The sequence below is a fragment of the Panthera onca genome, chromosome E3 (genome assembly GCF_046562875.1).
Source record: "Panthera onca isolate mPanOnc1 chromosome E3, mPanOnc1 haplotype 2, whole genome shotgun sequence".
Taxonomy (NCBI): Eukaryota; Metazoa; Chordata; class Mammalia; order Carnivora; family Felidae; genus Panthera; species Panthera onca.
The window spans coordinates 34536515-34560674 of record NC_138354.1 but is presented as its reverse complement, the minus strand read 5'-3'; the positions used below and the strand labels follow the sequence as shown (position 1 = coordinate 34560674).

The 24160-nt window shown below is 58.5% G+C and overlaps 2 protein-coding genes and 2 long non-coding RNA genes across 9 annotated transcripts; 2 read left to right on the top strand and 2 right to left on the bottom strand.

The window, feature by feature from the left end:
* Window positions 1-62: 62 nt before the first annotated feature.
* On the bottom strand, window positions 63-10552 carry CARHSP1 (calcium regulated heat stable protein 1). 3 transcript variants are annotated; one of them, XM_060648458.3, is made up of 4 exons: window positions 10453-10552; window positions 2663-2827; window positions 1863-1985; window positions 63-258 (listed from the first exon to the last, which is right to left on the bottom strand). In XM_060648458.3, exons 2-4 carry the CDS (start codon window positions 2818-2820, stop codon window positions 96-98), a joined length of 444 nt encoding a protein of 147 aa, XP_060504441.2. In that variant the 5' UTR covers window positions 2821-2827; window positions 10453-10552; the 3' UTR covers window positions 63-95. The 3 variants fall into 3 exon arrangements, with proteins under 3 accessions (XP_060504441.2, XP_060504440.2, XP_060504442.2); XM_060648457.3 differs by lacking the exon at window positions 10453-10552 and adding an exon at window positions 5727-5845; XM_060648459.3 differs by lacking the exon at window positions 10453-10552 and adding an exon at window positions 4306-4409.
* A 109-nt stretch (window positions 10553-10661) lies between these two features.
* LOC132689050 (uncharacterized) lies at window positions 10662-16783 on the top strand. Of its 2 annotated transcripts, XR_009614808.3 has the most exons (4): window positions 10662-10887; window positions 11026-11139; window positions 11295-11406; window positions 14132-16783. It is a non-coding gene; the product is annotated as an uncharacterized LOC132689050 (long non-coding RNA). The 2 variants fall into 2 exon arrangements; XR_013552887.2 differs by having other exon boundaries at window positions 11295-16783.
* Window positions 16784-18818: 2035 nt separating this feature from the next.
* LOC132689052 (uncharacterized) lies at window positions 18819-20153 on the bottom strand. The gene is made up of 2 exons (XR_009614814.1): window positions 20090-20153; window positions 18819-19082 (listed from the first exon to the last, which is right to left on the bottom strand). It is a non-coding gene; the product is annotated as an uncharacterized LOC132689052 (long non-coding RNA).
* Window positions 19890-23618, top strand: LITAFD (LITAF domain containing). Of its 3 annotated transcripts, none has more exons than XM_060648453.3 (4): window positions 19890-20311; window positions 21950-22051; window positions 23205-23349; window positions 23480-23618. In XM_060648453.3, the coding sequence occupies exons 1-4, from the start codon at window positions 20107-20109 to the stop codon at window positions 23586-23588; spliced, it is 561 nt and encodes a 186-aa protein (XP_060504436.3). In that variant the 5' UTR covers window positions 19890-20106; the 3' UTR covers window positions 23589-23618. The 3 variants fall into 3 exon arrangements, with proteins under 3 accessions (XP_060504436.3, XP_060504439.2, XP_060504438.2); XM_060648456.3 differs by lacking the exon at window positions 19890-20311 and adding an exon at window positions 20329-20563; XM_060648455.3 differs by lacking the exon at window positions 19890-20311 and adding an exon at window positions 20329-20570.
* Window positions 23619-24160: the final 542 nt, after the last annotated feature.

The window sequence follows — 24160 nt, the reverse complement described above, 5'->3', positions numbered from 1 at the left end:
TCAAGCGGTAGACCGTCATCTGCAGTTTGGTTCTGCCTCCTCCTCCCCCCCAGAGTCTCCCGCGAGCCCAGGAGAAGGGATGCTTCCGGCATCTCCTAGGAGCTGACGACGTGGCCGGACCAGGTCTCGTGCTTGGTGCCCGGGGCCAGATGGGTGATGACCACCTCCACGGCCTGCAGCTTCTCGTTCTTGGGGGGGATGGAGCACATCTTATAGGTGACCTCGTCGCCTTCCACGGGGACATACTCCCCCTCCACGCTGTGGGGGCAGGGAGACAGCGTTCAGTGCCCAGCGCCCACAAAAGCCTCACTCAGCTCCGTGCCGCACCCAGGACCCCAGCCCGAGCTTTCAGAGCACCTGCCCCTCCTGCCCTGCCACCAGGGAGCCACCGTGTCTCTGCGGGACCAGGTCCCCCCAGCCTCCCCGCACGCTGAGGCCCAGACCAAGCTCTGCCTCTGCAGGAGCTCATACTGTCCATCGCATGGGTGTCACGGGCCTGTGGACACAAGAGCAGGGAGAGCCGGTCTGGGCCAGAGAGAGAACAAGGCCGTCAGCGTCACGGTTGAGAGCCACCCTGGTCCCAGGGGAGCCCCGGAACCCCAGCTGCGTGCGTCTCTGCCCTCCCGCTTCCCAGACACCCAGCAAGCCCGAAGGCAAGTCCCTTCCGTGCTGAACGCAAGTTCCAGGAGGGTCCCCTCCCTGTGACCGTACTCCCTATGGGACACAAGTCACCATCTCACCCACCCTGGTGAGGTGCCCATGCTGATGCCCCCCGAGGACACCTCCAGCAAGAGGAAAATCCCCTTCAGATCCAGGAACTGGCTTGCCTTGAGGGAAAGCGCACGTGGCCAACGGTGCTTCCCTCTTTGGTCGGGCCACCAGGATGCCGCACGTCCATCTCTCTGACTCGCCCCCGCCCCCGCCCCCGCCCCCGCCCCCGGTTTTCCTTACTGATTTTTCATGGTGCACTGCGAATATCCTTGTAAACCACTACAGATCCCTTCCGGAAAGAGGCGACATGAAGACACATTTTCACAGCCACATACGCATTCACGCACCCATCAGATGCGTGGCTTTAACACCATTCTGCTGTCTGTACTCTCCGGGAGCCTGTGCGAGGCCTGACGTGTAAGGACTTTGGGGGGGCAAGAGGTAAAGGAGGGATAATTCTCCCCTCACAACAGACATTTGCAACGGTACCCTATCTCCAAAAACGGGGTGTTTATATATTGCCCGGTCTGCCGTGTGGCGTAGGACTCGGCCTGCCACAGACTAAAAGATTGGGGGTGCAGAGGCCAAAGAACGGGGCAGGGGCAAGGCGGTGCCCGATTCGGTCCCCACATAGCTGAAGGCTGACTGGGGGAGGGAGCGAAGCACGGGCCGCTGGATGCCTTCCAGCCTCAAGGCTGCGGACGTGCGGGCCCCGCCTGAGCCTCCCAAGGGTTTCCAGACACTCAGGAAGGAAGGACGTCAGTGAGCAAGTCGCAGGAGAAAGGGTCCAGCTCCAAACTTCCTTCCTGGAGCAGAGGGGCTGGGCAGCCCCCAGCCTCACTGAGTGGCTCCCCCAAGGCAGGCAGGAAGTCAGACTCTGGGTCACACGCACTCCGCAGCTCAGTGACACCCCTCCCATCCACCGGACCCATCCCATGGTTCTCAACGGTCTCTCCCTCTCTCCCTCTGTCTCGCTCTCCGTCACATACACGTGCAGACTGTCACCTGCAGCCTCCCACACGCCCCACCCCCGAACAGTCACACACAGGTCACAGGCAGAGGCTCACGCCCTCACACGCAGCGCCCGTCAGTCACACACTCCCCCTGCCTCCTTGCCCAGCCCCAAACCGCCCAAACCAGCCCTGACTCACTCAGAAATGTGCAGGAAGATGTCGGGGCCACCATCGGCCGGGGTAATGAAGCCGTGGCCCTTGGATCGACAGAAGCATTTGCAGACTCCTTTGTAGACAGGACCTTGCGAAGCCCGCACCGTCCTGAAAGAGGGGGGAAAGTGTGAGTGGGGGCCCCTACCAGCCCTCCAGAACAGCCACCCACTCTCCTGAGGCATACCCAGCTCATCCCAGTGCCCCCTTAAAAGCCGTGCCCCGGACAGTAACCAGGGTCATTATGTACAGCTGTGCAGGTTGTGCACTGCACAACTCTGGGAGCCATTCACAAAGACTCTAATAAGAGCGACTCTCTGATGACCCCAGCAAATTTTCTCAGGCCTCAGTTTCTCTATCCAAAAAGCGGGTTAGACTAAAAGCTCTCCGAGCATCCCTCTGAAGACTATTAGTGACGGCAGCAGCCTCTACAACTTGGGCCTGAGATCTACAGCTCCCAGGCACTGTGCAGGTCCTTTGCAGCACTGTGCCCCAACCTGCTGCTGTCCCCATTTTGCAGCTGAGGAAGTCAAGATCCCACAAAGGAAGAGGCTTGTGCGTGGTTAAAACCCATTGATTTAAGACCCCAGTGATTTCCTACTTGTTATGAACCCCAGCCTGCCACAGGCTCAAGGGGCCTAGGGCATTGTCCTCCAGAGTTTACAGGGTGCCTCACCAGTCCTTACCCCAACCCAAGTCTCCCCATGTGACAGACCAGGACACTGAGTCACAGAGATGGTCAGATACAATGACTCTGGCCCTGGGCAGGAGGCTAGCCTGAGACTCACGCCGAGAAGGTCCTCGTCCGGCGGGTGGGCAGCGGGCTCGGGACCACGTTGCCCCGGAGAGGGGACGGTGACCGATCTCGGGCCCGCTGGCTGTCCAGCAGCCCGACCGAAGCCTGGTGTGTTGGGGGCTGTGGCGGTGGAGGTGGCTCAGATGACATGGCTGACCTAGGAAGACACCGAGGGCTCTCAGGGGCTCATGCCCTGCAAGGGGGGACCCCGGATGCAGCCCACCCCCGTGTCTGACAGTCTCCCATCGGAGACCCACATTCTCGGCTGCGCAATGCAGGCGCGAGGCTCACTCGGCGTGGAGGTCACCTTATCCGGCAGCAGGCCAGGCTCGCCCCAGCTGGGTCAGGTGCCTCCTCGGCTCCCGCGGCAGCCGCAGCCTCCCTCGGGCATCGCTCTGCCAGGAAATGCCTGCTCGCCCCACATCACGGATGCCATCAGTCCCCTCTGTGCCCCCGGGAGGCAGCACAGACCCCGGCACACTCAGGGCACTTAGTCAATACTCGTGAAAGGGAGGGAAGGAAGGGGGTGGGGAGGGAGGCAGGGCAGGCGGGCAGGGATCCTTTACTGCCAGCTACCTAGGTCACACTCCAGCTACTCAACAGCCTTGACCTGCTAAGTCAAGCACTTAGCCAGGCACTGTGGTTCCGGAAGGCGGAGGTAAAAGAGGGCAGAGCACACAGCATTCCCCCGAGAAACTCTGGACACACACCCGAGAGGCAGAGACCCCAGGTCTGGATCCCCCAGGGGCCGTCACAAGCTTGCATCTAGGACAGTGGGCCTGAGGGACCCTCAGTGGCAGGACCATCGCCAAGACAGCCATATCCACCAGGCGCTCAGTCAGTTTGCACCCTGCCTGGGTCACTGGCCGCCAGGAACTCCAGTTCCCTCGGTGACCCTTAACATGTATCAGAGGTGGGATCAGACCCGGCTGGGGTCTGGGGGGAGCGGACTCTGGCACTTTTGCCAAGAGCAGGACGTGGCCGTTGCACTGAACACGTGACCGACTGCCAAGGCACCCGCGCTACCTCGGCCTGGGCTCAAGGTCACCAGGAAAGAAAGCAAAGCTCAGGAGCCAGAGGAGCTTGGGTAAGTCCTTTCCACTCTCTGGGACCAATTTCCCCATCTGCAAAGTGGGGCGGCTGACTGGGCGTCCCCCGGCACCTGCAGAGGACACGAACCAGACAGAGCAGGGCCCCGTGGCAGGGATGGCAGGGGAACCCCGAACTCCTACTTCACCCAGGCACGCCACGGTGGGACGGAAGCAGGGCCGACGGGCTTATGTGGCTCACACAGGGTTTTCACACCGAAAACATCTCAACCCAGGCTTCCCACTACTCTTGGAAAAACAAAACTCGAAGCTCTGACAACCTCGAACCCCCGTTCGCCACCCCTGCTTCCCTCATTTATACGGACTCAGTGGCCCCAGAGCACTGGGGTTTCAACCTACATCACCCAGCAGAGCTGCCTCTGCCCGCAACCCAAACCCCCCAAGGAACAGGCCTGGTTCCTCCCCCCAACCTGTCCCCCTCCCCCTGAGTCTCTCCTCAGTCCCCCACACAGCCGTCTGGCCTTAGTTCTGCCTGGCTGGGAAGGGAGAAGGCCGGCTGCCTGCCTGGAGGAAGTGACATAGTTACCTCCTGACCCTTCTCTCAGCTGCAGCCGCCGCCAAGGAGGACCGGGGAGCCCCCACCTCATGCAGGCCCCGGCTGCTCGGCTGGGGGGTCAGGGCTCCAGCACCACCCACCAATACAGGTCATAGAGTCCTGGAATGTTCCAACGCTTGGGGTTCTGGGAAGGGTGCTGACCCAGAGAAGGGAGCACCTTGCCCAGGCCTCCCAGGACAGCAGATGGGACACCAGGGGGAGGGAACAGCCCTCTCTTCTTCCGTCCAGTCTCCTTCTCCTCCTCTGGAGTCAGGCACATCTGACCTCATACCGCGGCCATGAAGTTGAAATGAAATACTACACGCTAAGCACTCAGCACGCTATCTACCCAGAACAAGTGAGCAGGGCCTATCAGCTAGGACTGTTATAAATGCCATCATAAGGTCATTCAACAAACAGGTGATCAGTGTCAGGCCCTAGTTCATGGCACTAGAGACACAGGGCCTGAGTCTGGAGTCAGAGAATAAACAGGTAAATAGACACATGAATGAGATCGCTACAGATTCCCAGAAGGGCTGGTAAGAAATACACAGGGAGACAGAGTACCAGGGTGGAGATGATTCTCTAATGAGGGGAAAGCTGGGTCCTGAACAGTAGAGTCAACCTTTCAAAAAGAGAGGGAGGCTCTTCCAGGCAGACAGAACAGCCTATGCAAAGGCCCTGTGGTTGGCAAGAGCCCACCCAGGTGTGGCTGAAGGCCAGCAAGGGGGCAGTGTGGTGGGCACCAGGGACAGAGAGCCGGGAGAGGGCCGGCTGAGGAACTACAGGGATCAACAACATCGTGTGCGTCTTCCTCTCCTCACACCCATCTGTCCATCTGTCAGTCCCATGCCCCTTACCATACCCACCTCCCCCTGAATTAATGCAACAGGCTCAAATTAGGGGCCCCTTTCTCTCCATCCCAGCATCCCCCAATCCCCAAATACACCCAACCCTCAGAGATGCCAAGAGCAGCCCACAGCCTTGGCGGGCAAGGAACCTGAGGGCTGCACAGGGTCCCTCCACGTCCCTAGGGCCCAGAGCTGGGGCCGGCACAGAGCACGATTCTCTCCTTAAATTCTTGTTTTGTTTTGTTTTAATTTTAATTTTCATTTTGAGAGAGAGAGGGAAAGCGTGAACGGGAGGGGCAGAGAAAGAGGAAGAGAGAATTCCAAGCAAGCTCTGTGCGGTCAGCACAGAGCCCAATGCGGGGCTCGAACCCACAAACCATGATATCATGACCTAAGCCGAAATCAAGACTCAGATGCTTAACCTCCTGACCCACCCAGGCGCCCAGAGCAGGGCTCCCTTCTCAACCAGCCCCAGAACCAGGAGCATCGGCTGGCGGCCACTGTGCGCTCGGTGTGCTCCAGCTGGCACGGTCCAGCGGGGGTGGGGACCGTCCCGCTCACCTGGCAGTGTTAGAAACCGGGATGGAGGGGTGCGGGGAGACCCCGGGGCCTTCACCACCCCCTGCCTGCCTCTCTCCGGCCATCTGAGCTGGAGGAGAGCAGCTGGGGCCTGGCCAGGAGCCAGCCCACCCCCAGGGCCCAGCAGTGAATGGACTCTGTGTGGGGGAGGTCGGGTCAGAGTCCAGCTGTAAGGAAAACAGCTGGGGGAGGGGGCAGCCAGTCACCCAGGAGCCAACCCAGCAGCCGCTGCTGCCCCCCCAAGCACAGATGGGGAGAGGGGTCCCGAAGCCCGGCCCCACACCCCCCAGCACAGCCCAGGGCGGGAGGAGGCAGGGCCGCGCTCTGTGACCAGCGCCCTTCGCGAGCAGCCCACACACTCAACTCCCCCCAGCAGAAGCAGGGTGCAGACAGGTGCCCGAAGCTCAGACCTGGGATGGGCCTCCGACCTGCAGCAAACTCGGACCAGCGTCCCTCCTGCCAAGGCACGTCACAGTCACTGTGCTGTGTGCACGTGTATATGTGTATATGCACACGTATATGTGTGTACACACACACGGGCATGTCACTGCCTGTGTGTGCACACTAGTGGACCAGCGGGGGCCGCACGTGCCCCCCTACTCCCCGAGCACACTGGCCACTTAGGGCATCAGAGGAACGGGGCACCCGAGGACGAGGACAGACGAAGGCTGCATCCTTTCCAAGTAACAGTTACTGGGCCCCCCACTAGCACAGGAAATGGAAACCAGGACAGCTAATTCCTGCCCACGGGAGCTTGGGCTCAGGGACTGGAGCCCCACAACCACCAGGACAAGAAGAGTGTGCTGCAACCGGGAAGTGCTCACAGCACTTGACGCATCACAGCTCATTCATCTCCATTTCACTGATGGCAAAACCGAGGCACAAAGTGTCCAGTAACTTGCCTGGGTCCCCCAGCTAGTAAGTAAACTAGTGAAACCCACAGTATGTGGGACAGTGAAAATGTTATGGAGAAAAAGCAAGCAGGGGAGGGGGGCGGGAATGAGGGTTTGCATTTCAAAGCAGGTGGTCTGGGGGGGTGCTCCCCTCCCACTCCCCCCCCCATCAGCTCCGGCCCCAGGTCCTCAACAATGCTCAGCCAGGGGAGGGGGGACCCAGGGTCTAGAGCTGGGGGAGTCAGGAAGCCACGCCCACCCTGGCTGCCCTCAGGGAGGGGTATGTCAGCAAGGCCTCCAACCAGATCCCAGGAAAGGGTGGAGCAGGGGGCCTCAACCCAAAATAGCCTGGGAATTTTCCACAGGCCGGGCAGGTCCTCCTCTTAGGTTGTCAGAGTTCAGCCAGGCACCAGAATCGGGCCTTCCCAACCCGCCCCCCGTCAACCCCCTCACGTATCTGGGGGCTCCAGATAACCCTACATTAGCCCCCACCTCCTGCCCTCTTGCCCTGAGAACCCAGCAACCCATCAAGGATGAGTCAGTCTTAAGCCAAAGAGCAGGGTGCTTAGTCCAGGGAGTGGAGCCTTGGCAGTGTTTTCAACCATTCACACTTTAGTGAGAGGGAGTTCGCAATTCATTTCCCAAGGCTCCATTCTTGGTAGCTTTCACACATCTGAGGGTAGGAAGGTGGAGATGTGGGGGAGCAAGACCTGGGTCCAAGTGGCATGCTTCGTTCTGTGTGGCTCTTGGCAAAGCCAGACCACACCAAGCTTACACCGGAAAGCCTTGTGTGGGTTTCTGGCTGGGGGGAGGCAGACACCCAGCTGCAGGGCCAGGCCACTGCTGCCGCGTGGGGAGGGCTCCGAACTAGTCCACACAAAAGGAAGGGGGCAGGGCACTGGGGCCAGGCGGAGTAGATGCGTCCCCACGTCCCCGCACAACAGGGGGAGGTGCTTTTATCATCCCCATTTTACAGGTGGGGAAACTAAGGCACAGAGAGGTGCTCACACTTTAGTGTCCCCACAAGTCTCTGGGGAGGGGGACAAAATGCAGAATCTGATTCTGAAGGTCGAGGATGGGGCCCGAGACTCTGGAATTCAAAAGTGCTCCCGGTGAGCCAGGTGCCACTGGTCCACAGAAGGCACAGGAACCCCAGAGTTGGGGGGGCTGACGACCTGCCCACCCTCACAGCCAGTGGGTGGCAGGGCCCCGGCTGGAACCAGGTGGGTGAACGGGAAACTGGGGGCGGAAAGGGGTGAGGTTCTAGATGAGTCAGCCAGTTACTCCTTTGTCAGCCCAGGTTCCTCCTTTGTAAACTGAGGCTGAGACCCGGGGACTCCCCTCCAGAGCTCCAGTCCAGCTGGGCCCCAACGTGGGGGAACTGAGGGGCAGGTCAGCTCGGCTGAGGCCCGACAGAAGGGTCCCAGGAAGCAAGAGAGGCCCCAGGAGGGGGCCTGAGGCTGGCCTCCGCCACATTCCCTTCCATTGTTCGGGAGAGAGAGCTCCCGCGGGGGAGGGAGAGGATGGAGGGGATGCAGGGGAGGGGCGGGGGAGGCAAGGGGAGCTGTAGGGGAGGGGCGGGGAGTGCGGCCGGGGGGGCAGGGACGGCCTCTGCTGGAGCGCCAGCAAGCGCCCGGGGCCAAAAGAGCTGGCTGCAAAGACAAACACAAACAAGGCGGAGGGTGCCGCCCGCCCGCGGAGAGACGCGGCCCCGGAGTCCCCTCCAGGCCGCGCCCCTCCGGGAACTGCTCTCCCGCACTCCCCCCGCCCCCCACCCCCGCCGGGGGCCCCAGAGTGCCGGGAAGAGGCCGGAAACCCGAAGGACCGGCGGCCCCTCCAGCATTGCCCGCCCCACCCAGGAGCACCCCGACGGCCTCGGCAGGACCAGCACCCCCCACCCCGGAGAAGGTCCCCCAGCGCCGCGCCCCGCCCCCACCCCCGGGCCCGCCCCAGCTCGTAACCAGAACCCCATCACCCCCAGGTCACGTATTCCCACACGGCATCCTTGCCTCCACCCCACCAGCCAGCGGCTAAGGCTGCCGACCCGAGTCTCGGCCTGACTCTACTCTTTGCTCCCCTATGTGACCCCTGGCGAGAGACCTCACCGCTCCATGCCTCAGTTTCTTTATTTGTCAAACGGGAGAGTAATGCAGCACCCCAGGCCCGCGAACGTGGCGCAGACGGTGCCAGCTACAAACGGCTCAGCCAACAATAGTTGAGTCGCTAATGGTGAAACTGTCAGGCATGGGGCGACCTAGAATAATCCCTCCCATTCCAGTCCCTGCTGATGGCACACAAACGAAAAGCCCTGACTCTGCCACTCCACGGGACAAAGGAAGACCGTCCGCCTCCCAGGAGAACGCACCCTCAGCCGTGCCCCAGGGCCCCCAGGGCCCCGCTGGGTCTGGCTCAGCTCCACGACGCTACAGGACCCAGCTCTTGCCCTGGAGGGGCTCCGGCGCCACTTGGGGGAGGTGGGGGCGGGAGGGCAGACAGGCGAGCACTGAGAGCCCGCGGTCACCAAGGCCGCCCCGAGAGCAGGAGCGCAGATGGGGAGGGCCCTGGCCGAAAACCGCCGGAGGGCGGGGGGAGGGGGGCTCTGCGTTGAGTCTTAAAATGATCACTTCAAGACAATGGGGCGGGGAGCTCATTCCTGGCAGGGGAACTTGCAGGGGCAAAGGCCCTGGGGTAGGAAGGTCGCGGTGGTGGGTACCAGAAAGTCCTGTGGACAAGTTTGGGACTTAGACAATTAGGGCCATGAGCCCGTGATTTCAAGCCAGGGGGGTGATTTGAACCGATGGTTTTTACAAGTTCCCTATGGCTTCCGAGTGACGAAAGGGCAGGAGGAGCAAGAATGGAGACAGGGACAGAGAAATATCACAAAAGCAAGTAAAAAATACGACGGTAGCCGACATTTCTCCCGGGACTGGGTTAGCCTCCTCCTTCTACTCTCTCGCACCCCGTTATGAGAGGGAGAAGTTATACCACCGGTCTACAGGTGGGGAGACTGAGGCTCCGGGAGGCCTCCTAGTTGGAGACAGCTCCACCAGGGGGAACCGAGGCCCTGCGTGGAACCGGCTGATCCCCGATCCGCCCACTCCACACACACATCCACTCCCAACCCCAGAGAAGACGTGGGGACCGGGGGCTTCCTTTTAAAAAATCAAAATACGACGTTGTATTTCCGGCCTGCAAACGGGCGGCCGGCGGGGCCTGCGGGCAGGGAGCCTGCGGGCGCGGGTGAAGTTCTTCTGCTCCGCCCAGAGGCCCCCCATCCGGGCGCAAACGCTCCGCGAGCGGCCGGCGGCTCCTCCTCCCCTAGATGCGGCCAATCGCACGGCGCCAGGGCGGCTCCCCCCGACCGCCCCCGCCTGGAGGGCTGGGGTCCCCCCCCCCCCGCCCTCCCCGCCCCGCCCGGCTGGGAGTCGGCGCCCCCTCCCCGTGCCGCGCCCCGCTCCGGTCCGCGGGTCCCCCACCCACGCTCCAGCCCACAGGAGAAGGAGGGGGAGGCGTTCACTGCACGCCGCGAGCGCTGCCCGACGCCAGCCCCCAATCCCTCCCGCTGCTGCCACACCCGCCCCTTCCCGGGCATGAGTAACCTGCTTTCCCCAAACAGGCCGCGGCGGCCGGGCATTTCCTGGGGGCCCAGAGACCCAGCCCGGAGCCCCCTGCCGGCGGCCTGGAAGACCCTGCACGAGGGGCCTGAATGCGGGCCGCGGCCGCAAGGAGGCCGAGGTCGCGTCCCGGCGGCTCCTGGGGCCCCGGGGTGGGCACCCCGCCACACCCCTTCTGGGGGGCCCGGAAGAGCTCCCTACCTGCGACCCGCTCCGCTCCGCCGGCTGCTCGGCTCCGACTGCAAGAGGCTCGCTGGGGAGGGGGCGTGTTCCGCGGGGCTGGCCCGCCGAGGCTCCGCCTCCACAAGCTCCCAGCCAATGGGAGCCGGGGCGCCGGACGGCCAGGGGGCGGGGCGCGCGGGGCCAGCCCCGACGGTACCTTTGTGTCCGCCCGCGGGACTGGCGGGAGCGCGGCCCCTCGTCCCGCGCGGGAGCCGGGAGGATGCCCGCCCGTGCTGCACCTACGGTCGGAACATTCTCCTGAAAAGTGGAGGTCCCGTTCAGGTCCCTCCCCTAACAACCCGCGGCAGGTCCGGGCCTAGCTGACCTCTGCTCCAGGATCCGCCAGGCCCGCGGCGCCTCCGTTTCAGCGGAGAAAAAGAGCTCCAGGAACGATGAGAAGGAATAAAAAGAGAGGTAAAACGGAAGGGAGGAAAAGAAAGGGGGGGAAACAAGGGGAAACTGTTCATTTGTTCTCTTGTTTTGTTCTTAATTTGCATTCCCTCCTTGAGTCCTCTGTGTCTGCAGAAAATTGACAATACTCTACTTTTACAGGAGAGGAAACTGAGGCATGGAGATAGGTGACCACACCCCGTCCCCTGCCTGGCCACTGCAAGTCCCTGCAAGAGGAGCCCCTAAAAGCCAGCCCAGCCCTGGACCGTGGCTCAGGTTGGTGGAGGGGCAGGGAGGAAACCCCTTAACTGTCCTGGGCCTATAGTCCCAGGGCTGGAAGTGGCACGTGGGTCCCTGCTGGAGCCCACCAGCTCTGCTTGCCTCTCAATCTCTCCCTCTCCCTCCCTCTTTTCCCCTCCCCACGTGCAAAGACACCACTGAGGACACAGCAAGAATACAGCTGTCCCCAAGCCAGGAAGAGGGTCCTCCACCAGGAACCAAATCTCGGGCATTCTGAACTTGGACTTCCCAGGTTCCAAAAACGTGAGAAGTCACTTTCTGTTGCTTACGCCACCCAGTCTGGTGTTTTGTTATGGCATCAGGAACAGCCTTTTCCTCCTCAACTAACCACAGAATTTTTTTAATTTTTATTTTTTTAAGTTTATTTATTTATTTTGAGAGAGAAACACCACCATTGGGGGAGGGGCAGAGAGGGGGGGAGAGAGAGAGAGAGAGAGAGAGAGAGAATCCCAAGCAGGCTCAGCACTGTCAGTGCAGAGCCTGATCCAGGGCTCGAACTCAAGAACAGGAGGTCATGACCTGAACCAAAACCAAGCGTTGGACACTTAACCAACTGAGTCCCCCGGGCACCCCAGCCTCGGAGAATCCCACACCTGAGTTTGGTGCAGTTCCCGTCTGCAGTCATTCACTGGGGTATCATCGGTGCCAGGCCTCCATTTGCGGTGCTGAGCATCCAGAGTAAAAAGTGCCCACCCAGTTCCCGCCCTGGATGGCAGGCAGGTTGATAAGGTAGGGTGTCAGGTGGTGGGCTGGATAAGCATCCCTGGCTCAGTGAGTGCCCTGCCCTTGGCCCTATCAGAGAAGACGGGTCCGTGGAGAAATTCTTTCTCCCAACTTGCCACAGCTTGAGCTTCCTGCAACCAGAGACATCAGCCCACTATCATGACCGCATCTCATGGCACTGGCCTAGTGGCCAGACTTGAGCCAGCAGCAGATGAGAAGATCTGGCCTAACTTTTCCACCCAATAAAGACCAATCATCTGTCCAGCCATGTGACAAATAGTTATTGCACATGAGCTCTGTTCTAAGCCCTAGACTAAACAAAACTCGTGTTCGTCCTGTCCTGCCACCCCCCGTCCCCCAGAGGGTTACAGTCTAATTAGGGGAAGCAGATGTTAAACCAGTAATCACAATGGTATAAAGTCCCGCTGTATCCATAGCAGGGACAGCATCATGCTGGAGAAGCCAGGAGAGTCTTCTCTGGAAAGTGCTGGTTGACCTGGGGTCTTCTGGAAGACCAGGAATTGAATAGACAAAGGAAAGGACATTCCTGAGGAAGGTTAGCACACGTGCAAAGGCCCTGAGACAGGAGTGTGGTGGGGCTAGGACACGAGAAGCGACGTGGACAGAAGTGATATGGCCAGAGCCAGAGGGGGCTAAGTGGATGGGTCTCAATTACAGAGCTTCACTTTAAGAGTGACAGCAGCCTGGTAAGGTCTAAAAGCAGGGATGAGAGGGAGACTCCTCCCCCCAAAGTATAACTGTCCACCCATCTGCCCCCCATTCCTTCCCACCATGACTTGGACCTCTACTGTCTCACCAGAAGCAGTGGCCTCCTCCCCTGCCTTATGCCTCCCTTAATATCCGTGACCTCGCTTGTTTTCTGTGCAGCAGCCAGAGTGAGCTTTCAAAAGTATAAATCTGACTGTTGCTAAAAAAAAAAATTATTTCTGACCCTTGCTGAAATGGTAAGACGGACTTTGTTCAGCACTGTCGCGATAGGGACAGGGGCCCCTGCAGTGGGGTTTGCATTCAGGGAGAGAGATGGGGCTCACGTCCACATACAGGGAGGAGAAGATGTGTAGCCACAGAGCAGGGTCCGGGAGTGCGAGACTGCTGGGAGGAAATAGCAGGGGGAAGAGGGGGGTCTGGCTAAGCTGGCCTGGCAGGATTCTTGCGGAAGACATGGGCGGTCACACATCCCCTGGGAGGAGGCAGGGGATGAGGAATTTGGTCAGACCTAGAGGGCAGGGAATTCTGGCTAAACCAACTTGTCAGGATTCTTGCCAAAACTGGACTCTTACAGGGACAGGGTGGGGAACTCCAGCTTGTGCCCAGGCGAGCCGAAGGCTCAGAGGAGCCCAACTAAAGTCTGGTCAGGGAGAGACTCTCCGTCACCAGGTCGTCCTGCCCCTGCTCAAAACCCTTCAGTGACTCCCTGTTGCCCTTTTAATGAAACCCAGACTCATGTGCTGTAGCACTTAGGATTGACTTAACATAAGAAAACTCCAGTAAGGAGCATCACCAAGTTGGAGGCACACATGTCATGGAAAAGACGACGGCAGGGGATACGTCTGGGGTGGATACAGCAGGTCTGGAGGCCCTAAGGATTGGGTCCCCACATGCTTTAACTCTCAGCGGGTCCCCTCTCTTGGCACCTCGGTTTTTTCATCTGTAAAATGGGGACAATGTCAGCACGTCTCTCGATAAGGTTGCCGTGTTAAAGTGAGAGAGTGCATGAATGCTTAGACACGTTGTGAGAATTATTTTTATAATGTTTGTTTGTTTTTAAATGTTTATTTTGAGAGAGTGATAGCGAATGGGGGAGGGGCGGAGGGAGAGAGAGAGAGAGAGAGAGAGAGAGAGAGAGAATCCCAAGCACTGTCAGCACAGAGCCCGACGTGAGGCTCAAACTCACAAACCGGGAGATAATCGCCTGAGCTGAAATCAAGATGCTTAACCAACTGAGCTACCCAGGTGTGCCTAAATGTTTGTTTATTTGAGAGAGAGTGAGAGAGTGCACACGAGTGGGGGAGGAGCAGAGAGAGAGGAAGAGAGAGAATCCCAAACAGGCTCCGTGCTGTCAGCGCAGAGCCCAACGTGGGGCTCAGTCTCATGAGCCACGAGGTCATGACCTGAGCCGAAATCAAGAGTCGGACGCTCAACCGACTGAGCCACCCAGGCGCCCCCAGAGAATTATTATGATTATTGTTACTTGCTTTTTAAAACACCACTTGCTTAAATCTAGGTGTCGCCCTTAGCAATGACCACAGCCACCCAGTTCTGCCCCCTACAATGTGCCAGGCACACTGGACACCTTCAACTCTGAAGGCCAGCACAGGTTGACTTCTGAAACCCTCGTCACAACCCAGAAGAACACGCTCTGGGGACGGGGAAATGAGGCTCAGGTCAGCAATGCGACTTACCCAAGATCATGCAGCAATACCTGGACAGGCCAAGATTTGGACATTGCTGTGTCACACCCCAAGGTGCTCCTTCCCTAGGTGACTTAGACTGAAGTCCCCTCCCCAGGATGTGTCGCCCCAGTCTGCGTCCCCGAGAGGGGCCTCCCCGGGCTAGAGCAGGGATGGGAACTTGGGCTGTGGAAACACCAGCTCCTCCCTGCCTGGTGCTCTTTGTGTCTTTTGGGCCACCACTTTCTGGAGAGTCACTTCCCCGTCCTTGGTCTGCCTCCAGCCACTGCCCCTCTGTGCAGCAGCCCCAGGAGGTCTCATAACATGCATTGGATCTCAGCACTCCCTGCCCAAGCTCTGCTCACTCCACTGCGGCCCTAATGGGCCCCCCAGGGCCTTCGCACATGCTGTTCCCTCAGCTGGGAACAGTCTTACCCCACATCTTCCCATGCTGCCTCTTTCTAGTCATTATGCCTCAGAAGAGGTGCCCACCTCTGCCCACCCTGAACCAAATGTGGTACCCGCTAAAATGTGAGCTTCCCAGGGCAGGTACCTTATCTGTGTCCCATGGTTTTTTATGTCTGACTTATAGTAGGTGCTCAATAAACACGTTGAAGAAACAGGGGCAGCTGCCATGTGATGGGAGGGAACAAGACGTGTCCAGGATGAGGGGCCTGACGGATAACTCGATTTCCCCTTCTGTAAAATGGCACCAGGAGAGCCTAGAGTGGAGAAGGGGTTGGGTGGGGCACCCAGGGAAGGGACTGAGCCCCTCGGGCAGCTCTTGAGGCTGAAAGCACGAGGTCCAAGTAGGCTGGCCAAGCCCGCGGGCTGAAGGAGGAAAAGACGGACCCAGGAGCCACCTATGCGGACAGCCCACACACTCGGATACCCAGGCCGCGCACCCCTCCCACCTAGACACACACAGACACCCAGACATGACAAGTCCCACACACAGCCCACCTGAGAGGCAGGGACACACACACACAGATACGTCCACGTGCAAGCCTGCACCACACACACCCTGTGCCGATGAGCACACCCCCTGACCACGCAAGACCCACAGCACAGCTACACCAGCACCCCCCACCACACATGCACACACTCCAACACAAGTCCGCACGGATGGAAGGGTGCAGAACCACAGCTCCCAGGGCTCTTCTCCATCTGGAAAGTCCCCCTCTCCACCTCCAGGCAGGCCTGGGGGGGGGGGGGGGGGGCTCTGTCCCAGAGTTCTGAGGACAGGGGATGGGTGGCAGCCACCAGGGAAGAAGTAACCGTGTCACTCGCTCATCTGGGTCCCCGCTGATCAGTGAGAGGACCTTCGTGGGTGCCCAGGGCACAAGAACCACCCCCCTGCTGCCGCTTTCCTTTCCTCGCCCAAGTAGGGAACGGGGCTTGGGGTGCACCCCACCTCACACTCTTCCAGCCCCCAGCTCACCACAGCCTGGGCAGAAGAGGTGACAGGGAAGTGGCACAGCTGGAAAGTCAGCCCAGAGAGGTTAGGGGGTGACCCAATTTGACCCAGCAAGTCCCCGCCCAGGGCTGCAGGCTCCCCACCACCCAACAGATGGAGTCAGGGGGAGCTCCAGGGAAAGCCCCGCCCCACACTTGCACAAGAGTGACAGTTAGAACTCATTCCTCCAGATTCCTTTCTCGTCACCTCATCACCTCCGAGCCCTTCTGGGAAGAGAGGCTGGGCAGGAAGCAGATGGGGGGAGTCCCATTGCCTTTTTCCTTTAAGCAGCCCCAGCTGCAAAGCCTTATTGCTCAAGAAGATAGCATAGCCCAGAGAGGGGGAGTGAGATGCCCAGGGTCACACAGCGGGGGAGGACCTCAGCGGAGGCAGGGGGTGGGGCTCCCTGGACCCTCAGCTGCCAAAACTCCAGGCTCATATGTTCCTAGGATGGCCTGCCTCCCACCTTGGCTTTTATGACTCTGCTTATTTAATGTATTATTGTCTTGCTTACTAATATTACTAATTGCTAACTCATTGCAAGCTTTCAATATGCCAGGCACAGAGCTAAGGACTTCACACAGATTTCTTTCATTCATTCATTTTTCCTGCAACAAATCTCGATTAAGCATCTACTGTGTCCCAGGCACTGTGGTAGGGTCTGGGGGAGACACATGTGAACAAAACTGATGAGGTCTGGGCTCTCACAGAGCTGACATTTTAGGAGCAAAACACAATAATCAACTAAACTAATACACGAACCTGTTAATTCCAGACAGAGGTAACTGTCGCCAAAATCGAACCATGTTGGGGCGCCTGGGTGGCTCAGCCGGTCGAACATCCGACTTCGGCTCAGGTCATGATCTCACGGCTCCATGAGTTCGAGCCCCGCGTCAGGCTCTGTGCTGACAGCTCAGAGCCTGAAGCCTGCTTCAGATTCTATGTCTCCTTCTCTCTCTGCCCCTCCCCTGCTCACGCTTTGTCTCACTCTGTTTCTCAAAAACAAATGTAAAAAAAAAAAAAAAAAAATTAAAAATCGACGCGGGTGGACTCTTAAATAGAACAAACAGGGCTGCTGGAGGGGTTGTGGGTGGGGGATGGGCCAAGTGGGTAAAGGGCATAAGGGAGGACACTTGTTGGGATGAACACTGGTTGTTATCCACCGGGGATGGGTCACTGGAATGTACTCCTGAAATCACTATAGCACCATATGCTAACTAACTTGGATGTCAATTTAAAAAGTAACTGATTAAAATAAATAAATAAAAGTTGAACCAGGTGGTTATGGTAGAGGGTGGCTGGGTGCTCTGGCAGGGGTCCACAGCAGCCTTCCGTGAGGAACGGCTTATGAACTGAGAGTTTGATGATGTTGATGAGCCATGGGGTAGCTCATGGGAAGAGCATTGGGGGGCAGGGCGGGGCAGGAAGGGCAAGCCACAAATGCCCCCGGGGCAGGACAGAACAGAACAGAAAGTAGGCATGCACCAAGGATCAGCCAACAAGATAAAACTGTCTCATGAAATTTCCCGAACTCTCTTGGCAGCAAGGGTTATCATCAGACCCACTTTGCAGAGAGGTGCAGATGCCCTCCCGGGGTCACACAGCTGCGAGTGACAGAGCCCACACTTTAACCACTTCCTCCTCTATGGCAGGCCTTGTTTTGGAGATGCAAAGTTTGGAACCAGACAAACACCAGTTGTCCGAGAGCCCTGAGTCTAGTGGAGAAGTGATCCCCACAGAGAGGTCCCCGAGGAGCCCAGCCAGGCCTCCGGGCTCCCCTGTGGGACCCTGTGTATCCGTGCCAGCTCCACCACAGCCTTCTGTGTGGCCTCGGCTGGCCTCAGGCCCTCTCTCATGCTCGTCTCTCCTTCCAGCCTGGTCTGGACAGGAGCCCGCGGCACCGGAGCAGCCTCGGGGGGCACCCCACAAGCCCCAGATCCTGGCCCCAGAGATCCAGAGGGAGGAAGCCAGGCTGACTCGTGCAACCTGGTGCTGCCCCCTGGTGGCGGTGGCCGCAATGCGCCCCCCCCTCCCCCCGCCCTCCCCCCTCCTCCCGAGAGCACTGCCCCTCAGCTGCCTCGCTGATTGACCCTCAAGAGGGCCCCAGCCCGGATCCCAACCCTGCGGGAGGGACACCGCCGGCCTCAAAATTCCCAGAGAAGGAGGCTGTTCCCAACCCCATCCGGAGATGTGTAACCTCAACTCTATACACAGACTCTGTTTCTTGGGGTGGAATATCCAGAGGATTTTAAGTCACGTGGGGTGGGCTGGGTGACTAGAGCGCACAGCTCGTTCATTCATTCGTTCATTCTTTCGTTCGTTCATTCGCACATTCAACCTATATTAATTGAGCACCTTCTGCGTGCCGGGTGCTGAGGGATGCAGCAAACATCAAATCTCAGACGCCAATACATACAGGGTGTGGACAGGCTCCGGGACGTGCCCCCGACCCCGCCCTGGAGCACAGGAGAGGTGACGGTGGGCTGTCACCAAGTGGAGGCAAAGGAGACCAGGCACCTGGGCAGGTGGCCCAGGAAATGGAGGTTTCAAGAATCTCGGGTGTGGGTGCCACAGGTACTGGTAAGAGAGCAAGAGAGAGGGGCGCCTGGGTGGCGCAGTCGGTTAAGCGTCCGACTTCAGCCAGGTCACGATCTCACGGTCCGTGAGTTCGAGCCCCGCGTCGGGCTCTGGGCTGATGGCTCAGAGCCTGGAGCCTGTTTCCGATTCTGTGTCTCCCTCTCTCTCTGTCCCTCCCCCGTTCATGCTCTGTCTCTCTCTGTCCCAAAAATAAATAAACGTTGAAAAAAAAAAAAAAAGAAAAAAAGAAAAAAAAGAGAGCAAGAGAGAGGCATTAAGTGTCCCACTTTGGCTCAGGTCACGATCTCACCGTTTGTGAGTCTGAGCCCCGCGTCCGGCTCTGGGCTGACAGTTCAGAGCCTGGGACCTGCTTTGGATTCTGTGTCCCCCTCTCGCTCTGCCCCTCCCCCGCTTGCGCTCTGTCTCTCTCTCTCTCTCTCAAAAATAAACATAAAATAAAATAAAATAAAATAGAAAATACAATAAAATAAAGTAGAATAAAGTAGTTGGAGTTCTTTTACAGTCTGGATACCTGTACTGCAAATATTGTCTTCCTGCCTGTGGCTAAGCATTTTTTCTTCCCCTTTTGAAGAGCCGGTGCTTTGATGAAGCGGGTCTTTCAAGTTTTCCCTTTATGGCTTGTGCTCTGTGTCCCGTGGAAGAAATCTTGATATACAGTCACATTTGTTTGTTTTCCGTTGCTTTCCGTTTTTCGGTGTTGCTTTTTTCTTTTGCATGTGCTTCCTTTTACACTAGTAACAATAATGATATAGTTCCAAAGTCAAACCTATAAAGCAAGGCTTATTTAAAGAGAAAGTGCTTCCACCCCATCTCCCTCAACATCAACCTTTAGTTTTTAAAAAAATTGTTACGGGGCACCTGAGTGGCTCAGTCCGTTAAGAGTCCAACTTTGGCTCAGGTCATGATCTCGCAGTTCACGAGTTTGAGCCCCACATCGGGCTCTGTGCTGACAGCTCGGAGCCTGGAGCCTGCTTCAGATTCTGCGTCTCCTCTCTCTGCCCTTCCCCCGCTAGCTCTGTCTCTGTCTCTCAAAAATAAATAAACATTAAACAAACAAAAAAAGAATCGGGGTGCCTGCATGGCTCAGTTGGTTAAGTGGCCGACTTCAGCTCAGGTCATGATCTCGCGGTCCGTGAGTTCGAGCCCCGCGTCAGGCCCTGTGCTGACAGCTCAGAGCCTGAAGCCTCAGATTCTGTGTCTCCTTCTGTCTCTGCCCCTCTGCTCACACTCTGTCTCTCATTCTCTCAAAAATAAATAAACATTAAGAAAATTTTTTTCAAAGAATTTAAAAAATTGCTCCTTTACTTCATCTTGGAAATTATATACATCCTTTCCCATTTCTTTTTTTTTTTTTTTTTTAATGTTTATTTACTTTTGAGAAAGAGAGCACGAGCAGGGGAGGGGCAGAGAGAGAGGGAGACACAGAATCCGAAGCGGGCTCCAGGCTCTGAGCTGTTAGCACAGAGCCCGACGCGGGGCTTGACCTCAACAATTGGGAGATCGTGACCTGAGCCGAAGTCGGACGCTTAATGGACTGAGCCACCAGGTGCAGCCCAGCCTAGATTCATATTTTTAAGGCTCCAGATTGGTCACCACGCCCCCGCCCTCAAGAACCCAGGGCTGGTTTCGGCTCAACCCGAGAAGGACAGTGGGAGAAGGGTTGCCTCCAAAGGGTCCTCAGGCTGGGCCACGGGAGGGTCCCCCCTCCTCCTGCAGGGAGGGCATACAGAGCCCACACCTCTGGCCCCTGTGAGGATGCACATCACAATGGCTGTTCCACCTGAGCCAGGCCCTGGGAGAGGCACCAGGCAGGCAGGCACTCTGGCCCAAGGGCACCCAGGCCTCGCCATGGGGACTCCAGATAAGCACTCTGCTGCTCAGAGCTTGGAACCCGCCGCTGCTGGGATACCGTTGCTGGAACAAAACACGTCCAGGACACCAAGATGGAACCATCCCCAGGGTGAGAGTTCCCCCCCCCCGCCGCCATCCCGGTGACCAGTTGACTTTGGCGCCCATGGGAAGCAGGAGAGGAGACTGGGGGTCCCCTTGCCTGGCTGGGGGCTGAATCCAGTACTCCACCGTCATGTCCTGCTGTCCCCCACCAACTCGGGGACCGTGTGACCCAATGGGGACAAATCGGGGCCTCCCGACATCCTGTGCCCTCTCTTAAAGTGTTAAAAAGAAGCCAAGAAAGAAGCCGAATGACTCTCTGGTATCAGGTGCGGCCTGTCCCTCCCATCCCCTGCCCCACCCCCGTGGCCAGACACAACCCAGACTGGATGGGGTGGCAGGGTGGGGGGGTCCCAGCTCTGCTGATGAGGTTTGGGCCAAGTCACCAATCTCTCTGGATCCGTTTTCCGTCTGGAAAACGGCTGAGAGGATTAAGGGATGGTCGGTGTAGGGCTGACGGCTGCTAACTCGGCTGGGTCGGGTGTCAACCAGGCAGCGGGCAGCTCCAGGCCGCATACTTCTTTGCTGGCCTTGAGTTTCCTCACCTGTAAAATGGGTACTAAAACCAGCCTCAGGTGGGACACCTGGGGGCACCGGATGGGTATGAAATCTCTTCCTGTTCCCAAGAGTCTAGACTTGAGGGCAAAAAACGGAGAGCGGCTTCCTCTTTCCTGGCCGCCCCCATTGTGGGAAGAGGCACGGGGTGGGGGAGGGGGATCCCAGGCAGCTCCAATTATGCCACGAGGCCCCTCACCTGGGAGGGGTAGGTCCCCATGGTTCCCCATAGAGACACATGTGGACCCCCATCCGTTGACCACAGTCATTACGATTATGGGGCTCTCATCCGCCCACCTCCCAGACCACACACTGGGTTTCCAGATCCCAGAATTCCCTGTCCAGACAGCCTTGCACCTGACTCCAGGACTGGCATAGGGCTCACCACTGGGAGCTGGGGTTGGGGTGGGGGGGGGTGGGAGCAAGCTGCACGTGCACACGGCGTGACAGTCCCCTTGTGGGGCAGGAGGGAATGAAGCCTGGGAGGAATGCGAGGGCGCTGTGGCCCCAACTGTCCTTCTGGGATGGAGCAAATGAAGCGCTGCCACTCTTGGAGCCTTGGAGCTCCTTCCTCCTTGGGAGGTGGGCATCCTCAATTCACATACCTGCTTGCTGGGGGACCTCAGGCAAGTTGGTTAACCTCTCTGAGCCTAGTGTCCACATCTGCAAAATTGGAGTAATACCACACGGTTACCTCCCTGGTGTTTTCACCAGAATCCATGGAGCCAGGTGTGTAAAACGTCCGGCACAGAGTCTGACACGTAAACAACAAATGCTCGATGTTTTGTTTCTTTTAAAGAGATCATGGGCCCCGTGCTCTTTTTACGTCATCAGTTTCCTGGTACTGCCTCCCGGAAGAGCTTTCATTCTAGGACGTGAGGACACAATTGGGGTCCGAAACGTCTGTGTTCAAACCTCAGCTGCTCCATCTATGCTACGCAAGCCTTGGCATTCGTTCCTCCAGGCCTTGGCTTTCCCTCCTGTAAAATGGGTGATACCCTCAGGCTGGCAGGCTGGCCACCTTGTCAGCTCAGCGCCTGGCAAGTGGCGGGACTTTGGGTCTGAGGCTGTGTTTCCTTCCTCTCTCCCAAAGAGCCTCCTCGTCCTCGTCCCCCTCCTCCTCCTGGTCCTTGGCCTCCAAGAGTTCAAGGGCCCCCTCCAATATATGTCCAAGGCCCCCCGGCCATTCACCCGGGTGAGTACCTCTGTTCCTTCCCCTTCGGTTTTCCTGGGCTCAGGCTGCCCTGCCCCACTCTTCGAGATTCTGCCCCAACAGCACCTCCTCTGAAAGTCCTTCTCCGCTGCCCCCCGGGAGCCGTGTGACCCCCCCAGGGCTGGCCACAGCCCCTCCTCTCCAACATGAAATGAGTGGCGCAGGGGCTGGTCTGCAGTGGGCACTCAGGGCAGGCTCGTGGGGCAAACCCCCTGGACTCCGCAGTGCGAGGCACCGGCCGCAACCAGAGAAGCGGAAGGTGGCCCCTGCCCAGGGTAGGGCCTGGGCTTCAGGGGGTTTTTACACAACCCCGTTAAGGAATGCAGAATACTCGAGAAAGGTCTCAAAGGGTCAGGAGCTGCAGGGTTGTTCTGCACATTCCCAGTGGGCAGAATGGAAAGGCCCGTAGGGACACCCATTCTAGCCACAGAGCTTTCCTTAGCTCCGTGCTAAACTGGGGATTCTGCATCCCGCACATCGGGGCTCCGTCCATTCCAAATCCCAGCACCCCTCACCCACCCGGGACCCCAGAGGGATCAAGGCCTGCGAGGCCCCTAAGTCCCTCCTCACGGCTGCAGACCAGACCCTGAGCCTTTGGCCAGGACACTAAAACTCGTGGGAATTGTTTTCTTAACCACAAACTCAGCCACCACCCAAGCCCCCCTTTCTCCGCACACCCGAGACTGCGGACGTGGTTGCAGGGCTTAGATAGCTAAACACATTTTTTGGCCCCGCTGTACAAACGCGAGAGGATGACACAAGAACGCCAGCAGGTAGATTCTGGATTGTACCGTCTTCACCAGGGCATCAAAGCTTTTGACTGAGAGCATCCAACAGACGCCCCTAAAAGGGGCTGGATGAGTATGCTATCCTGGGTAGCTCGCTGAGCTGAAGGGGCCCAGTTGAAACCTAGAGATGCTTCCAAATTCCCTGGGTCTCTCCTGACCAGCAAGAGGCCCCTGAGCCCTGCAGGCCAGCAGGAGCAGGGGTGGGGGAAACGGGGTAGGGAGAGGGAGCTGGAGCCCACCCTGGGGTCTTGGGCGTGCAGGGGAGCGCGGAGAGGCTGCAGGAGTGCCAGGAGAGGGCCACGGTCTGAGCTGCGCCGCGCCCCCCGCCCCCCCCTCCCCGTCCCCAGCTCTGTTCACCAGAATGCCTAGGATGGGCCCTGCCATCCCGGTACAGTCCATATGTCACTACTGTGGGAACCGCATCATAACAGTGACCACCCCGGTCCCAGGGGTTCTCACCTGGCTGCTGCGTACAGGTCTTTTTGTGTTTGGGTGAATGGCCTCCTGGGGGGTGGGGGGGGGTGGGGGGCTTGGGCATCAGGGGGGCGGGGCCTGCTGGGCTTGGGGGACGGGGCACGGGAGGGGGGCGCTGGCCCACACCCCGCTGCTCCTGAGGCTGCAGGTGCTTCCTGGGCTGCTGCTTCCTCCCCTTCTGTATGGACAGCCTGATGGACGTGAAGCACACGTGCCCCATGTGCCAGCAAGAGCTCTTCTGCTACCACCGCCTGTGAAGGTCCACCAAATAAACGTCCACCGAGTGACTTCTGCCTGCTCACGTCTGTCCTGCTGGGGTCCCTCCTGGCCCAGGGAGGGGGTGAAGGCGCCTGCCCTCTGTCCTCCTGGCACAGCTAGGGGGCTGGGTCAGCATCGGACACATGAATGAATCGTGGGGAGCGGGACTCCCCACACCAGCTTCTCAGGCTCCCTGCCTGCCGTTCTGACCCCTCAGAGACCTCGGCGTGGTACCTCCTGCTCTCCTGGCCCCTTCCCCTCAGCTCAAGCTTCAGCATCTGAAAACATCTCTGTACCTCCAGCTGGGGGCAGGGTGGGGGGAACACCTCACTCCCCATTTTCCACAGCCTCGAATATCCACGAGAATTTGGTCAACGCTTGGGACATTAAAAGGCCCCAAGCTGATGAGGACCAGAATCCCCCCTGGGTTAACATGGGGTCTGCTGGGGATGAGGTGGGGGGCAGGGGAAACCCTGGGGTGGGGGGGAGGAAACTAAGAGAATTTGTTTGTTTCTAGAGATTTTTAAGTAATCTCTACAGGCACCCCCCTAAGGGATTTTTATTTTGCAAA